This window comes from Hyposmocoma kahamanoa, unplaced genomic scaffold, assembly GCF_003589595.1.
Source record: "Hyposmocoma kahamanoa isolate Upper Pololo Valley unplaced genomic scaffold, ASM358959v1 237, whole genome shotgun sequence".
Lineage (NCBI taxonomy): Eukaryota > Metazoa > Arthropoda > Insecta > Lepidoptera > Cosmopterigidae > Hyposmocoma > Hyposmocoma kahamanoa.
Window position 1 is genome coordinate 804,160 of NW_020653754.1, and position 18,524 is coordinate 822,683.

An 18,524-nucleotide genomic window follows, 5' to 3' on the forward strand; every position below is an offset into this window, starting at 1 on the left:
ACTTTTTTAAATTTAAATTTTTTTTGACACTTTACTCCGTCTTCAAAAAAGACAGACTATAGAGTTAATCACAATTTTTTTACGGAACGCGAAAATGCTGCAATAAATTCAACTCTATGATGCTTAAAATAGGAACGGTCCATAGAGTCAAACTTGATGTGCCCTTGACAGGACACTGATAAGCAAGTTCCACTATATTATCAAGCAATCGGTTTTCCGCAGTCTTAATAGTAATTAATATAGCATTGCGTGGTTTGAATAATTATAAAAATCATTTGAATTATTGAGATAAAACAATTGACGTGCTTTTGCAAATTACCGCGTTTTGTAGGCACGTTGTAATTGAATAGAGAACTGGATCACGTACTCGCCCTTGACTTATTTGTTACTCCAGCTTTTAAATGACATAAAGTAAAGGGGCGAATAACTCGTGCACCGGGTGGTAAGCGACACGACTACCTGTACCAGTTGCAGTGTCACTTAGTGCTTTACATCTGCACTGCCACTGCAATCTGACACATACAATTGAAAAGTTCTATGTGGCTGTAGTTTATTAGCAACCTTACCCTTGAAAACAGGAACGTGGTTATGCTCATATTACTGTTTTACTTTTTATGATACGAAGTGACGGGATGAACAAGTCGTGCGCCTGGTGGTAAGCGACACGTCTGTCCATAACAGTTGCAGTCCCACTCAGAGCTTTAACCTACAAAGTTCTAAGGGGCACTGCCGCTGCGTCACTCACCCTGAGACATAATTTAACAAGACCGATGTGACTGTAATTTCACCAGCGCCCTTACCCTTTCAAACCGGAACGTAGTAATGATAACATTACCTATTGGTGGCAGAAATTGGTAAGGTGGTAGTACTTCCCTGGATGAACTCTTTCACAAGGAGCTCTACTCCTACTATAGCTTGAAGTCAGAAATCATACGTAGATACCAATCATAAATGAGGCAATCAGCGCAAAGTGGCGTAACCCCATGAAATGCATATTATGTAGACGATAATGAGGGATTTGAAAATTAGCCAAATAAATTTTACATACCAATAACTTAATAGGACTGCTAATCGCAATACAAGACAGCGTAGGCGGGTATTTACTACCTAATAGTACAACAGATGTCGCGATGAGCACCAAATACTTATTTTTGTAACTAATTTGTTTTACGTTGACAAGCTGCAATTTATCAAAGCTACTCTAATTCCTAGTGATAACAAACAAATCAACTAGATGGCGCTTATTGCACAGGTTCTTTATGGATAGTGCAGACTATTCTTTTATTTTGTTTAGGATTAGCTCCATCTCCCCATATTAGGGGGCGTTAATTTAAAACTTAACTTTGTAACACACAATCTATTGACACGTAAATTTGTCAAAGTTCAGAAAATTATTTTAGCTCATCATTAATATTGGGTTGTTTGGAGTTGGGAGGCCTTGGTAATGGCGTCCGCCATAATTTTTATATTTTTATAAAACTACCGCATATAATCGTTTTTACTTGACATTGGCGAAGTCATCGATTATTTCGATAGGGACATAACATTTAAAAGAAGACGGAGATATTATTTTTGCAAAACTACCGTACATAGTTACTTTTACTTGACATTGGCGAATTCATCGATTATTTCGATGGGGCCATAGCATTTAAAAGAAGAAGAAGCAGATTAATATTTGAATAATATTACAAGAAAAAAAAACTAACTTCTTATATTTCACATTAAAGAGGAATGAATTGAAATCCACGGCCATTCACATAATATAAAGTACTTCCAGGCTATTGATCAGCGCCAAGCGTCTAGATATAAGACGGAATTTTGACCTATTTAAGAGTTACGATCTGTAAGTATGGATTTTGGTCTATGATAATGTTAATAGTCATCTAAGGGACGCTGGCTCTGTGCCCGCCGTTAGACATACAGCTACAAATCGATGCCTTACTTTTACGAGTTTTAGATTTAGCCCAATCTCTTATTTTGCCCTTCTTAGACTATGCTGATTCCTGCTATTTGGATGCTACTGAAGATCTGCTACACAAGCTTGAACGATTGCAAAATCTATGTATAAGGTTTATCTGTGGGCCTCGTAAATATGACCGAATTTCACATTTCTGCAGTCAGCTCAAATGGCTTCCTATCCATCGCCGAAGGAATTTGCATATTGTGTCCGTTCTTAATAATCTACGGTCAGCGGACTACAGCAAATAGTCAAAAACCAACATCATTCATTTAAATTAATACATTTACCGACTGAAGCACAAAAGTCAAATCATTTATTATTTCATTAATTTGTATCTAAAATTCTAGTGGCGTCTTCATCAAATTTGTCATTCATTCTCTTCACATCTTCCAACATTATACACAACACAAAAAATATAGAATTATATATCAAAAAATGAAGCATTTTTCGACTTGTGTGTTTTAGTCCGCCGACCCTAGATTTTACATGACCCTGTCGCTCTTTTGTTAAGTCCCAGTCATCTTTCCCATCATTCAATTCCGGTTTCTATTCTCAGTCCTGCACTGTTCATGCGGTCAGACTTTGGAATGCACTTCCTATTACTGTTCACGAAAGTAAATCGTTAGTTATTTTTAAAGTGAGAGTTAAAGAGAATTATTTATCTACTATTCCATATATATCTTAGGTAGTATATTACGAAATATGTATTCATCAAAATACTTATATAGTTTATAATAATTTAATATTATTATATTGTTTTTATATTATTTTGTTTTGTTTTGTTGTGCACGTAAGCACGTTCTTTTAGTTATAGTATTCTATATTTAGGTCTGCAGGGAGAAATTTTTGTTAGAAATAAGCAGAACCTTCCGTTTGTATTTTTTCTTGTACAATAAACTATTAAATAAAAAGTGATTATTCAGGAGATCGCAAGACTTTCTATTTATTATAAATTTCTTATCAAGGGTGTTAATTTGGAGGCATTACTTTAAAAAATAGGTAAAAGCCAGTATGTGAATATGAAGGAAATGTGCTATGAAATCAGCCTGCAACATTTGTATATACAATCCATTTTTTGCATTTCAGTAACTTTATGCTTTAAGATACGAGTTGGAGAAAGTAAGGCGACGAAATCCCATATTCTTATAGGTCTCATGGGACCTGAAAAGTGCCCGAAACGTTGGTATGGTTGAAAAACGGAATATACGCGATTTACATGCGCCTGGTGGTAAGCGTAGCAGCTACATTGTACGAGCTTTAGATAGCAAAGTTCTGACCGGCACTGCCACTGCGCCCGTCATCCTGAGACATAATTAAACAAGTCCCATGTGCCTGTAATTTCACCAGCTCCCTTACCCATTATTTATAATTTTACTTCAATTTGTTTGATCGATTTCAAATTTGGTGTGTTACGAAAATTAGATAACATTACAATATGGTAACCACTTTAACACAACACAAACACTGACCACACCACACAAACACAAATTCAATTATAATATGGAAAACTAGAGTTTCCGCTTTTCCACATTATAACAAACAAAATTATTAGTTATGGTTTTTTTTTCTTAAAAAATTACTTTAAATCGCTTTTCTGAATATTTTCCAAGTGCACGTTAGACGTTTTACGTTTTCAGAGTCGTCGATATAATTTAATGTAATACATGATAATGTCTTTACTAATAGGCTATATTTGAGTAACTAATAAAATACGGATTAGGTCTGAAATAAAAGTTTTGAATTTAGAAAATGGTCATTGCAAGTGGATATTTTAGAAATGTGTAATTTTTGAAAGTGGTCATAATTCATGAATGTCATTTTAAAAAGCGAATATTTTTTTATTGCAGTCGACAGTCGGTGAAAGTTCTTACTTTGTTGTTTACTACTTTATCACAAACATATAGCGCAACTAGATACTGCATTTCTGATATTTATGTCGTTCATTGTAAATGTGAATTAAGTCCTTGTGTAATTAAATTTTGAAATAATGATCTTTTAGCAAATTAATGTGTAGTAATTTTAGTTTTTCTGAGTAAACAAGTAATGCCATCTGTGTGATGTTAGTGCAATTATTGGAGTTGCTTCACTTTTATAATGAAGGATATTACTAAATGTGAAACTTTTAAGCAAAAAAAATGTGTTTTAAAATATTGACTTAAACCACTTTTATAATGATCGACACATTTATAATCATTTAAAAAATGCCTAACAGCTTTAGACTTTGAGGCCATGTGTTAGTTGGGATTCTCTACTGCATTCCGGCAAATAAATAGTCTAAATTGAACAGGATAATGGGCCATAAACGAAGAGCCACGCTAATTTATAACTCCCCAACATGCTACGATCGAAAGTGAACTTACCTTTGGGGGGCCCGAAGAGGACAACGTCCATTGCTTTTAATGCCAACTTCTGCTTGTGAATGGGGTCCTTGATGCCCAGGACGTTGCTTAGGTACTGCATGTTGTTTACGGCTAACCTGAGGACATATACGGTATTCTATAACATATGTGGACAACGTAGCTTCATAGGTCTCTGTGGCTGACTTATTTTTTTTTATTTAGTTTCTATTATTAATGTTATGCATGCAATTTATTTTTGTAAGAAGAGTAATAAACATTGTTATGAAAAAGTTAACATAATTAATGAAATAATAAGGTTACACTTTTCGTTCTTCGTAGTATTAAAAACTAACATGTTTTTCTTTTGGTTTTACTTTTGGTTAAAATTTCGGCGCTCAACCATTTTTTTTTTGTAAATGTCCATATATTTTGAGAAATAGTCACATAGTGTTGTAACAAGACAATAAGAATACCACATAGATCAAGTGTTTTATTGAATGCCAGGATGTTTCACTACCATATTGAAATTACTCCACTAGTTTGTATAATTATTAACACAAAGATCGAACACTTGACGAAATACTTTCATAGATTTCTCATATATGGCGCTACGGCTAAAAAGTCGCTAAAAACAAGAAACAAAGATCTGACAACAAGCACTTTACTGGTTCGTTCCGTGGCTTAGTTGGCATAGTGTCTGGTACGGTTTGTTAGAAGACGTCGGTCCGAATCCGGCAATAATATAATTATAATATCACATAGATCCTGGCAGATTAAGCAAATTGTACTAAAATCTCGTTTGTTTTATATTAACTAGTAATATTCATTCCACCATGAAAATGTATATTATAAACTATTTTGTATGACCTAGGACCAAATATAAACTTCATCTTCATCATACAATACATCGAGATAATTTTGCTAGAGATCATATATATATATATATATATATATAAATATAAGTCGGGGATCAGTCTCAGGATTCATCTAATATATTATACTATTAATAATTTTACTGTAAATTAATATTGATTTGTAATATGGACTTTTTTAAGGACTTAAAGATTTCTGTTGTGTGTAAGTCATTAACGAGTATAAGTATTAAAACATTTCATTATTTTTGTACGAGAAATCAATTTAAACAAAAACAACATAGCAACCAACTATAGTATTATATACAACTGAGTCAACTTCACTTATTTTAAAACAATAGTAACAAAACTAATGAATACGACAAAGAAAAAAATTTCGTAATCGATCTCTATACACTTACAAGGTTATCTGTCACCATTGACTTTATTTTAATTGTAAGTCAATGTCTGTCACATGAAGATTAATTTCATTTACGCCTTCTCTATTCTCATTGAGTAAATAAGTCATCGATAAATGTTTTGTCAAGACATATTTTTTAGATTACATTATTTTTCATTAAATACTTCTGTTGGTAACAAACCTGTAATTAGTGATCATTATTTATGATTGAATTAAATACAACCAATTTCTTCTAGTTTGTTTTTAATGTAAAGACGGCATCACATCAAGTTACACATTGACCGAAGGTCAAAAACATCTTATAAAAAAAATACGGAACTTGTTCTGTTGCATTGGAGGCGATATTCGAACAAAAGTGTATATAGCTTTATGTGCTTTGAAGCATTCACATCATAATAACGAACTTAATTATTTAATTATATTTCGATTTACCAGACTTATCTGATAAGAAAAAAGGGTGAATTTCTAAGTCGTAGAACAACAGTTTTCATTCTATAATATATGTATTGTATTGTATTATTGTACAATATAATATTTTAATAGTGTATCGAGTTCTTAGGTTTCCAGTCAACCGTGACCATGGAACCTGTAAAGGGTCCGAAACGTCGGTTTGTTTGAAAAAACAAATATACGCGACTTAAATCCGGAAAAATAGTTTCATTTCCTAAGTGTATCTTTTGTAAAGAACAATATAATATATGTGGTAAGGAGTGTTAATACACACATAAAAAATGTCTACGAATCAAGGATTTTTTTTAAATATTAGAATGTCCAATTAAAATTAAATAAAAGTATGTATACAAAAATATCTATATTAAATTATTTATTTTAAATGATTGATGAAAGAAATTAACTTAAATGATTTTCAGTAATTGGCAAAAACGTGTTTGATCCCTATACACTTTTGATGTGTATATGTCGTGATCGGAATTGAGGAGGTTAATTTACCTAAAGTATGAACGTTTTCATAGTATGGACATACATATTTCGTCATCGATGCGTATAAAAAAATTTTTTTTTACTGTTTAATTTGTAAACATTTCTAAATATAGATTGACTCATGTTTATTTTTTAAACGGATGAATTATTTAAATACGTCAGTAGCTACAGAAACATAACTACAATATTATTTTTCTATCCATAGCACTGCCGTATCACTGCTATACTCGCACCGCCTTTGCTCTGTTATAATATACGATACAATAACACAGGACGGGTCAAACTGTAAATATTCACACCACTGTGATACTCGTAGTATGTATATATGTATGTATATAGTAGTAGCATAGGTAATAGTAAAAATGTTGTACACTGTAACAGTACTGTGCATCCCGTAGTTCGGTTCCTACCGTAACCGAAGCTATGGTATGCTGAATGTTCTACGCGAATGGGCAGTACGGCTATAACCGTAATCTAATTTTGTATGGACATTTTTAGTATCATATTAGTACATTTCATACTTTAGGTGCTAATGTGTCGCCAATGTTCTCAAATTTCAATAAATAATAGGCATATTCAAATATAATCAGTTCCGAGAAGTCCCGGGTCTGTAGAAGGGAATGTCCACGTTATTATTTATTTTAGCTATATCATTGACCTACCAACAAATGGACATCGGGTCTAATACAAAAACCACGAAAAAAATGTACGAAGTTAACCGATACAAACGTTGTGACATGTAACAAAATGTAAAAAAAAATATTTAATTTATATTGTGACGTCATTACTGTCTAATTTTGCTTGCAACAATTTAAGGGTCCAAAAAAACCATATTCAGCTTCTACTGGAAATTTAACAAAATGCACCATATTTAGCTTCGACTGAAAACTACTTGAACACAAGAGTAATGGAGCTGCCTTTATAGTAAATATTAATTAATTTTTATATGTATTATTATGTCGAGTTTTGTACAAATTCTCTTAAAGGAATAATAAAGAGTTGGGCAGATACATACATACAAATATTAAAAATGTGAAAATAAGCATGTACTATAAGCAACGTACCAATATTCCAACTAAATGTAAACTCATTTATCTGTAATTTCGAAAACCGATTTATAATACACTTTCAAGTAATTTTGATGCTTTTCACAAAGACAAAATGAACTTTGGATTGTAATATTCCTAAAAAAATACATTTGACATTATGAAAATTCGAGCTAACGTTATTTCGGGCAAATGTATTTTCTGACTTCTGGTAAGTAATCCCAAGCCGTAAAACGATTACAATAATATTTTGTTAGTTATTGGTAACGTTCAATAAAAAATAATTTTATAAATAAGATTAAAATCAAATCGACTCTATAGTTTCTTTGTTCTAAATATTTCAATAGATTGTGGTTCGAACTATTGAAAATGACCAAGAAGTTTGAAATTGACGTAATGGGTGTCTTTCTATCTTTTGCGTATGCAATGTGTAGAAAAAGGACAGTTAGCTATTTGATTATTTTGTTTGCTTTTGTAATTTATATTTTCGATTCATTTATACATAAACTAAATACATATGTATGTACAATGTATTTGTTTAGTGAAAATATGATACAAGATCCTGTATTTACACTTTACTGCAGTAATTTTTACAACTTATTATTATATAGTACTGCATGATTGACAACCGCGCTGACAGTTGAATAAACGAAGAATGTTGCGCGATTGACGCTCTGTATGCGATTTTAACGCCCTATAGGTGCGGACACTTTTTAGCGCAAACCCGACGTTCATTTGTTGGTAGGTCAATGAGTTATATTAACTCTCTCTAATTCCGATTACTGATTATAACATCAGTTACTGCTTTAGATTCCAGTCTCTTGCAAACATAACGTAAAATACGTTTTATTATACACTTAATATTTTGGTTGACGCAAAACTGTTATAAAATAGATGGAGATGTACGGACTCTTTATTACAGTAGTTAGTTATTTTGTGACAAGTTTGTCTAATAAAAATGTCATCACAGCCAATGATACATTTAAGAGGGAGTAGGTATAAATATCTAGTATGGAACGGCTGATTTTATTTTGTATTACACAGAGGCCCATTGTAATTATTATTTATTTTATAGTCTCGTTTCATCAATGGCCTACTAGCTAATGAATAAACCTGATAAGGTTTTTGTTATGTCGCCGCCACGTTTTAAATTTACCCACAGGTGTTCTTTTTAGTAAAATTTACTTATTCACTGTAACCCGAAATAAATGAATGTTATTTATTATTTTTGCGAAATTTAATTTTTAAAGGTTTTGTGTTACGGTATGATTTCTTTTTGTTTTCCCGGCCGGATGCATAGAAATATTTAAATGTTATATTTTTTTATTTATTATTATTTCGATTATCTGTTATAGTTTCGCGTCTCTATTGTGGCTTTTAAAAATTTTATTTTCAATTTAATTAACAATTACTATTATTGTTTTTACTTTCTCTAGAGAGGTCCGAGAAGTTTTATTTTATTTAAATTCATTTTATTCGAATAAAACATTTACTTTATTTTTGACGTGTGATTTCTTATTATTATTATTATTTTCGATATCTATTTTAGACTCTCGCTTCTAAAAGATTAACTTTAAATTTTTTATGAGAGAGACGGTATTCCCCGGCAATGGCACAGTCGGCCAGGCTCAGGGACTCCGGTTCAAGAACCGGCGAACAATATGTGCCATATTGAGCAGGACCGATTCCTGGAAGTCACAGAAATCCAACCGCATCAAGTTGGTAGCGAAGACTTAACCTGTTTTAGGAAAAACCAAATCATTAGGACGATTACAGTGGCGTGCACATCCCATAATTATAATTAGGTACCTGGGCAATGTAGCTCCAGTCACTTTGTGTTGGAGGAAGAGCGTTTTGTACTGCGGCAGATCCACTGACTGCGAAAGCCATTCCACCGTCTGCTCCACCGTCCAGTTGTGGACCTGTAACAAGATATGATATGGTAGCGCACAAATGTACTCCTATCGGTTCACCAAAATTCACTAAAATCACAACCACTAAATAGGTTTAAGTGTTTATTAAAACAGTGGTTGAAAGAAAAAACATATTACAGTGTAAATGAAATTTTAAATAAGTAAATTATATTGCTATTTTCATATTTATAATTAATGTAAGTTCATAATTTGACTAATAATTTAAGAAAAGGTTTTAAGTGACATAGTATTATGTAAAAAACAATTATTTAAAATTATTAATTGTACTTATATATAACGTAAAATGTAATTAATTAGAGACACAGCTTTTTAATTTAGCATGCTTATATTAGTCATTACACAGCATGTTGCATTGACTGTTATTATATATATTGCATGTCAGAAATGGCGATACATTATTCTGTAAATATTACCATCTAGTATTGTACGTACTTACGACATTTAAAGCAATAAATGATTTGATATGATTCGGGTTTTTCAATAGCAACATAACATCTGTGTAACAGAATAATTAAGATATCTATAGTCAGTCTTTTTTTAAGACGGAATAAAATGACATTGTAGGGTTGCAAGTTTTCATAAAATTTTAAATAGTTATGTAGGTAGTTGTTGTCAATATTTTTATCGATAGATTGTGAAAGAAGATAAAATTTTGCCAACAATGACTGAATTGTGCATGTTACGACGTTCTAATTGTAGTATCGAGATCAATTTTTATTCATACACATTTTAAGAAGAATAACCGGATTTGATAATCTAAATTGAATTAAAATTAAAAACTTGAAAAAACGAGTATCTTTGTATTTTTCATATATAAAAATAGTTTGAAATACAGTGTATGTATGTATCAACTTACATAAAATGACAATTTAAATGAACTCGTGCTCAATAATTGGATGAATAATGGGTCGAAGATGATTGAAATGATACAAGTTCTTCTATTTATTGCATAAGCGTGACCAATATTCAGTCGATAGTATATTTATCGACTGCAATCACTAGCTGCCCGCAAGCGGGCAACACAGCTGTCATTTTAATCCGTCTTCAAAAAAGACAGACTATAGCTGAAATTTATTCCAAGTGCAATACACATGTTACATTTAAGAATGGAATTCGATGTCATTCGTATGACCACCGCGAGCACGTTTAGAGGCACTTCTCACACTTGCTTTTGTGTTACAATATAATATTAAATGAAAAAGGTTTATTCGGTGAATGAAGGACATTCGTAGGTAAACAAAGACATTGGTAGAAGATGTTAAAACATACCTCGGAGCGTAACCACGCTTCCCAAAGCTCCTTGACGGATATGTGCATGTCGTCGTTGTGATGGAAGGCGCGCTGGCGCTTCTCGTACCCGCTGTCGTATTGCAGCTCTTCGCGGAGGAACTGGAATGCAATAAGCCTACATGAAAACTGTGTATACATTAACTTTAATATTATGGAATAGTTGATACGAGAATATTGCATTAAACGTAACAATTTTTATTGAAATTTTCCGTTAAGGTGGCAAGCTATGGTTTTCATACAAAAATTCTTGCATGAATTTGTCCAAAAGTTAGTTTTTTTCTGATTAAGTACTATTCCGTATTGCCGCCTTACTCCATCTGTTATCACCAGGTTTCATAATATACTACTTTAGATCATTTAAAGTTCCATTATCAGACCAACTTGTTGGACCTTTTTAAGGTTTTTTTCGTGATATCAAGTGACAGGACGAATAAGTCGTGCGCCTGGTGTTAAGCGACACGTCTGTCCATAGCAGTTGCAATGCCACTCAGAGCTTTAAATCGTAAAGATCTGAGGGACACAACTACTGCATCGGTCACCCTGAGGCTAAGATTGCATATTCGTGAAATTCGACTGAAACCATCATAACCAAGTCTAAGTTCGGAACTCGTATGAATAGGATTATGATGGTTCGCCATTTTCCCATAAACGGTGACCTTCAGAGCTTCAAAGCGTAGAAATTTGGGGGGGACTACCATTACGCCCGTCAGCTTGAGACGTAAGTTGACAAGTCCATCAATGCAATAACGGCTGAAATAAGTAAGGTGGCTGTATTTGCCTAGACGAACTCTTGCACTCTACTGCTACTACTATTACGTGGATTCTAGTAGTCGACCTCTTCATTTTGAGAATTTAGAAACGAACGTACTCTTACTAAACTACCAAACCGCTCAGATACAGTCAAGAGCACGTCATTTCTTTTCACGATAACTTCGGCATTTCTGAACCGATTTTGATGAATCTTGTTTTGTTGGATAAAGTATTAGTCCCATTTAAATTCGAGAAAAAGAACATATTCCACCTCTTAGGGTGGCAATCTAGGGGAAAAACCCGGTTTCGTGCACATTTCGGTAACCGATTTCAATAACTTGGCAAACAGATGTAAATCCACGAATTCTTGAGGTCGGTTTTTTAGTACTCTGCACTGAGATTATTTAAGAATGATGTAAGAAATAATTTTCAAGAAAAGATTGTTTATTGTTTATTGTTAGCCGTTGCTCACGTTTACATTAGGGTGTTACCACACCAACCAATCTACAGTCGATCGATGGTAAAGCCGTAGAAACCGTTAGATTGTTTAACTTTAGCCACTTCGAGACTTTGAGAACGCACGGCATTTTGCATTGGGGTAATGCTGCCGATATTAATAAAATCTTTGTCCTGCAAAAACGTGCGGCTAGGGCAATTTTACAATCTGGTTCCAAGAGTCTCTTTGATAAAGAATTTAAAGAAATTAACGTTCTTACACTAGCGTTACAGTAAATTTATGAAAATGTATTTTATTTTAAGAGAACAGTAATTTTTTCATGAAATATAGTGACAGACATAACATTCATTAATACGAGGAATGAACATACACTGGCTATTTTTGACAGTCGTCTTCACGAAGTCACATATTCATTTAAGGGGCAATGTAGGTATACGCTTCTGTAATAACATTTTGGATGATATCCATAATTGGCATAAAATATAAAAAAAATATAGTGAAACAAAAGCTTCACACTTCTGCGTGAATTAGGATTACAAAAATCCGTGGTAGTGACTCGGTCCGTTCTTGCAGGTAGTTTCGATCTAGATGATTGAAATAAATATAGTAAATGATAATGTGTACAAATGTTTATTTACAAAGATCAACTCCTATAGCTTCTTGCTCATTCTTCTTAGGGGAATCTGTCTTACGAATGAGCAGTAGTCAATGCTCATCTGTATACATTTTGGAATGCCCAGAGTCAGAATGAGTAAGTCCATTATACGATGCACCATCGAACGATGGTGTGATCGATCGATATTCGTCGATAAGCCAATGTTACCAAACCAACCGATCGATTGATTGTATCGACATCTCTTTCATCGTCATCCCAGCTTTTTATCGCCCTGTCTTCTGTCCCGCCCTGTTGTCTGGTTCCTGGCCACTAACTTTTGAAATTTTGAATCGCTATCTAATTCTTTTCCTTCGTCATTTTTACTTTGCTTCGTTCCGTCGTCAGTCTCATCAAATTCTCGAAGAGAAAGGACGTGTCTTTTAATCATGTGAACCTAACTGCTAATAAAGCAGCAATTTATATATGAAATACGAGCCCTTTCGGAGTAAGTGTCTACTTTATATTCATCCATAATTTAATTTAGGGAGTGTTTTATAGTATTGTACCTGCGTTTTTATACCATTGTTTTTGGTAGGTACTATTGGATATACCAAGGTAATATTGGATTATCGACGAATATCGATCGATCAAACCATCGTTCGATGGTGCATCGTATAATGGACTTACTCATTCCGACTGGGGGCATTCCAAAATGTATACAGATGAGCATTGACTACTGCTCATTCGTAAGACAGATTCCCCTGAGAAAAATAACCAAGAAACTATAGGGGTTGATCTTTGTAAATTAACATTTGTACACATTATCATTTACAATATTTATTTCAATCATCTAGATCGAGACTACCTGCAAGAACTGGCCGGGTCACTACCACGGATTTTTGTAATCCTAGTTAGTACACGCAGAAGTGTGAAACTTTTGTTTCATTATATTTATATTATAATGGTTCGATGATAGATTGGATGTTGGTGTGTTACCGCTCGTAGAGTTGTGACAAATTGTGAAAACGAATAATTCAATGTATGGCAGTGTCCTCGAAATAAACCCTATTATACTTATACACAAAGAAACAACAAAGAGTGCAGGAATTATGTATTGAAAATATTTGCCGCATTCAAAGTTACCATTTGCACAAAACATTTGTTACAAACGTCTTTATCCCTATGTCTTTTTAAATTAATACATTAAACTCACATGTAGACTGGGTATACTATAATAGACTAGACAATGGGATCAAAGCCAGAATTAAATTGTACATGGATCATTTTAGACTGATTAAACATGTAAGAAACATCTTTCATTTCAATATGAAAACGAGCGTTTTGAAAACCCAATTGTAAAGAAAATCACGTATTACGAGGCTTTATGTAAACATTCACTGTTAATGTCAATTTTAAAACAGTCAATATAAACTCTAACGGCATAACATTACAATTTTAAATAAAGAATGACTATAACAATTATATGCTTCTGACTACCACAGTACGATTTCCTTTTTGTGTTCCAGACTGAGTAGACAATTTTGTCTGTTTCTTAAAGCTGTCATCTGCCGCTGGCCAATCAACCAGTGACCATGGAGCGTGCAACCGTTCCGAAACATCGGGAACAACCACGAAAGTCAAAATTCAAATTAAGAATGTTTACAGTTTGTATATCTCTAGGTGTGAGATTCTAGTTCCAGAACTTTCTATCAAGGCTAAAGAAAAATCATATTTCTCCTTCTAACATCAACAGACCAAAAACAAATCCAAATAATATGAAATTTTATTCATTTTAAACCTTAATAGAGAACAAATAAGGAATTTATAGGTACCTCTATGTACTCTAAAACAGAACTGTTTTGGCCTATAATACAGACATCGATAAGATTAATCTGACTCATGCAACGTGTTTACATAGGTAAAAAGTGTCAATATCGTCTGATAGAGAACAGCGTAGAAAAACTATGTGTAAATAATAACATTTCGTTATATTAACAAATTGGTGTGAGACGATGTCAGATGGTCAGGCAGAGACAGAAGATGATCTCGATGGTCCAATTGGGAAATGAACTGTTCTAAATTGGTTCTGGTCTGGGTATTTCGCGTAGTGCTTCAGAGTGAATTTTGGTCCTCGTGGTACAAGAAATTTCTTTGTTCGAAATCAGGTACTTTTCTTATGATACAAAATGACTTTAGAAAAGTTGTGTGCTTGATGGCAAGCGATACGCCTATCCATAACAGTTGCAGTAACGCTCGGTTATTTTTTTTAATAATATTAAGTGACGAGACGAACAAGTCGTGCGCTTGATGGAAAGCTACACGCCTATCCATAACAGTTTTGCAGTGCCACTCAGCTCTTTAAATCGCAAAGATCTGAGGCGCACTGCCACTGCGCCCGTCACCCTCAGACATAAGTTGACAAGTCCCATGATTTCACCAGCAAGCACCCTTACCTTTCAAAACCGGAACACAGTAATGCTCACATTACTGCTTTGACGAACTCTTTCACAAGGAGCTCTACGGCTACTAAAATATTGCTTTAAATGTCAAATACCTTGAGGGTCAACGTGCCTGTAGTTGCCAGCGCCCAAAATCTGCAACGCCGGCAGAAATAAGGTGGCAGTACTTTCCTGGATCAACTCTTTCACTTCAAGGAGCTGTACTGTTACTAGACTTGGTTGTGGTTGTTAAGCATATTAATGTCATTATTATTAGACAGAGCGTTAGGCTGATGTCAGAGTATACTGCTTTAAAACCGCACAATGTAACCGGCGCTGGCTGAACTAGTACAATAGGTAATCTTATTGTGTAATTAACAATGTTACGCTTTTGATCTGTCCTGGTCATTGTATATTTCACAAGCTTAATATTCGCGGGATGTCTATATCTATATTCATCCGTCGGCATACTAGCCAATGAACGGACCCCTTTAAAGCACGTGGTCGGCCAAAAACGATAACAACTCGGCACGTGTTGCGCCTTATACGCGTGAGCGAGAAAGCTTTACTAATCACTGTTACACAACCGATCAGGCGATGCAGCATTTTTTATTGAGGCTAGGAAGTGGGAGACAAGCGGTGCCGTGATCATACAAATCAACTTAACGGGTCCTTCACAGGTCACATCAGTTTTTTTATGATACCAAGTAACGGGACGAACAAGTCGTGCGCCTAGTGGTAAGCGACACGCCTGTCCATGACAGTTGCAGTGCTGTAGCGATCTACTGAAATGATGTAAACGGTTTCAGAAATATTTAAAATTATTTTCATAGATTTGTACCATTTTATACCAAATAAAAAATGTACGTACAAACGGACACATGCAAGCGCCGACTTTTTAAATATATAGTCTCAACCGGTCTCGGCGGTTGAACGAGCGGCGCGAGTGCATCACTGCGCCGCGGGCGCCTCTCACCAGTCGCTAAAGGTTCTACCAAAACTACATATCGTTCTTATGTTTGTCGCTGCTTACGTGTGTGTCGTGTGTGCTGTATGCCTAGTTACCCATATTGCGTATTAATTTTATTTCTGCCCTTACTTCGGACCCTATACCTATCAACGTAAAATACGACGAAAGGTGGAGAGACTCGGTTAGTATTGTAAACACACTCCAGTGCCACTAAGAGCTTTTAATCACAAAGATCTGAGGGCCACTGCTACTGCATCTGTCGCCCTGAGACATAAGTTTACAAGTCCCATGTGCCTGTAATGACTGAGATGTATTTAGTCATCAAACAGTTTGTCTAATATTAATGAAAACCAATCAGCTGTGACCACAGACGTATGTCTAAATCATCGAGTATATACATACACACATCAAAAGTGTCTAGGGATCAAGTACGTTTAAGAGTATTGCTGCAATTAGGGTTAATTATATTAACTTTTTTGTAACGCTATTGATACTTTTTAGTGAGTTTTAACATTTAAATAAGGAATATTGTTTAAAATTCGATAATAAGAAGAAAATCGATTGTCAATGTGGTTTTGTATAAAAATGAGTTATAGCGTTTTGACAAAATCATTACAATATCTGCATCGGAACCGAAACAATTTACATTATTATGGAGAGACGACATCATTTAACCCGAGAAGTGATGATGCGAGCCGTCGGAATGTTGGAAGCTGGTTCCAGGCAACGTGCTGTGGCTTTCACTCTTAACACTACACAGAGCGTCATAAGTCTCCTCTGGACGCGCTATCGCATGACGGGCAGCGTGGCCGAGCGACATGGAGGACGATCTCGAATCACGACTCGCAGACAGGACCGGTATATCCAAAATACTGCTCGACGGAATCGTACCATGACCGCCATGATGTTGGTTACGAGGCTCCACAGCTCCTCAGGCTTGCTAATAAGCGATCAAACAATCCGAAATCGTTTACGTGAAGTGGGTCTGCGATCCCGAAGGCCGCTCAGAGTTCCACCTATTGCACACTGCAATCGCAGGACCCGTTTACGATGGGCTCGCGAACACAGAAACTGGGAGGAAGAAGACTGGCGCTATGTGTGCTTTTCGGATGAATCCCGCTTCGGTATGAGACCGGATACAAGACGTACTCGAGTTTGGAGAACATCTGGACGTCATGAACGTTTGAGATATTGTCAGGAAGTTCATCCATATGGTGGGGGAACAATGATGATATGGGCCGGTATTTGGATCGGCGGAAGAACCGATCTCATTTGGATCAGGGGTAACCTCAATGCTCAAGTTTACGCAGAGAGGATTGTTTCAGATGTTATCATCCCTTTGCGAGGCCAGTTAGGTGATTCATTTCAACTAATGCATGACAACGCACGTCCACACACGGCTAGAGTCGTAACACGCATTCTTGCCGAAGCTCGTATCAACGTTCTGCCGTGGCCTGCTCAATCGCCAGACCTCAATCCAATTGAGCACGCATGGGATATGCATCAAAGAAGAGCTGTGCCGAGTATGCATACCGTACATACTCTACAACAATATTTTGGCTTGTTACAAAACACATGGGCGGCCATTCCTCAAAGTGATTTTGATGAACTCATCTTAAGCATGCCAAATCGCTGTAATTGTGTGATTCGTGTTAATGGTGGAAATACAGATTATTAATTTTCTTATCTTTACAATAAAAATGAGCAAAATCATCATTTTCGCCATTTTCTTGTCATTTAATTGACGCCGTTAATTTGAGTTTTTTCCCACAATTTGCAAAAACATCAATTTTAGTTTATTTTAATTAAATATAGGGGTAAGCGGTTAAATAAAACATAAGCATTAAAGTAAGAAGTCGTCCTGGAAGACTGGATTTAGTAAATATTGCTTAAATAATTTTTATTTCAAAAATATTCACTTGATCCTTTTGATGTGTGTATATAACTAGAAATAGAGACGAAATATCATTTAATTTGTTTGAAAACTATTCTGCCATATCATTACTGTGACAACTGCGCTCCGATTGGCTAGCCCGAGTTCGAAACAATTGACGGATATCGTCAACTGTTTCACTTCAAATGGACCAGTTAACTTGAGCTTTGGTTATAATGGACGAAAATTGCAAAATTACATATTTAATTACCGAATATACCGAAGAAATGTGAGTCCATTGCTTTTTTAATTAGATGTTTTGCTGTTTTTCCCCTTTAGTTCACTTTCATAACTAAGTTTTCTTAACTGGTTAAGAAAAACCCTTTTTTATTATTGTTTTCACAACTGGTTTTTAAACAAGAATACGAAGTGTTCATTCATAACTGGCAATCACAAATAGTTAAGAAACGAATAATTATGATTATGTTTTTATAACTAGCTACAGTCAGCATTAATATTTTTCCTTTAACCTTATACGAAGTGTTCATTCATAACTGGCAATCACAAATAGTTAAGAAACGAATAATTATGATTATGTTTTTATAACTAGCTACAGTCAGCATTAATATTTTTCCTTTAACCTTAAATCAAACACAAAATG

The 18,524-nt window shown here is 34.7% G+C and overlaps 1 protein-coding gene across 3 annotated transcripts in view; it reads right to left on the reverse strand.

The window, feature by feature from the left end:
• LOC113228695 (stromal interaction molecule homolog) overlaps positions 1–18,524 on the reverse strand; it is a 100,239-nt gene that overhangs the window by 42,674 nt on the left and 39,041 nt on the right. For all 3 annotated transcript variants that reach the window (XM_026462052.1, XM_026462051.1, XM_026462053.1), the window contains exons 3-5: positions 10,760–10,879; positions 9,366–9,478; positions 4,321–4,436 (exon numbers count right to left, since the gene is read on the reverse strand). In XM_026462052.1, coding sequence (XP_026317837.1) covers positions 4,321–4,436; positions 9,366–9,478; positions 10,760–10,879 — 349 coding nt within the window. The remainder of the gene's footprint in view (positions 1–4,320; positions 4,437–9,365; positions 9,479–10,759; positions 10,880–18,524) is intronic.